The sequence below is a fragment of the Condylura cristata genome, unplaced genomic scaffold (genome assembly GCF_000260355.1).
Source record: "Condylura cristata isolate star-nosed mole 26May11 unplaced genomic scaffold, ConCri1.0 scaffold00033, whole genome shotgun sequence".
In the NCBI taxonomy this organism is placed as follows: domain Eukaryota; kingdom Metazoa; phylum Chordata; class Mammalia; order Eulipotyphla; family Talpidae; genus Condylura; species Condylura cristata.
Window position 1 is genome coordinate 19,059,392 of NW_004567134.1, and position 417 is coordinate 19,059,808.

The window sequence follows — 417 nt, forward strand, 5'->3', positions numbered from 1 at the left end:
GGACCTCTGCCGGCGGAGCAGCCGCGACAAGCTGGGGCTCACCGTGTGCTACCGCACGGACGAGGAGGAGGACCTGGGCATCTACGTGAGCGAGGTGCGCCCCGCCCGCCGCCACCCCCGCTGCCTTCCCCGGAGCCGCGGCCTGGGTGGACACGGTCATTGTGCCGACCGCTGTGTTTCAGATTGACCCCAACAGCATCGCGGCTCAGGACGGGCGCATCCGGGAGGGGGACCGCATCATCCAGGTAGGCCCGCGACACCCAGGGTGGCCCCGCACTCCAGGCGCCGGGGGGAAGGGGGCCCCCAGGGCTGGGGCCCCTCTGGCCCTGCGCCTGGCCAGGCCGGGGTTTGGGCCCGGAGGGCCGACTCTGAGGGGGGACTCTGGCGGCGCCCCGCAGCCCGGCCAGCCTCGAGCGG

The 417-nt window shown here is 74.8% G+C and overlaps 1 protein-coding gene across 1 annotated transcript in view; it reads left to right on the forward strand.

The window, feature by feature from the left end:
- Positions 1 to 417, forward strand: part of LOC101624815 — a gene marked incomplete at its 5' end in the record, with an annotated part of 30,813 nt that overhangs the window by 26,795 nt on the left and 3,601 nt on the right. The window contains 2 exons of the mRNA XM_012732100.1: positions 22 to 94; positions 183 to 245. Coding sequence (XP_012587554.1) covers positions 22 to 94; positions 183 to 245 — 136 coding nt within the window. The remainder of the gene's footprint in view (positions 1 to 21; positions 95 to 182; positions 246 to 417) is intronic.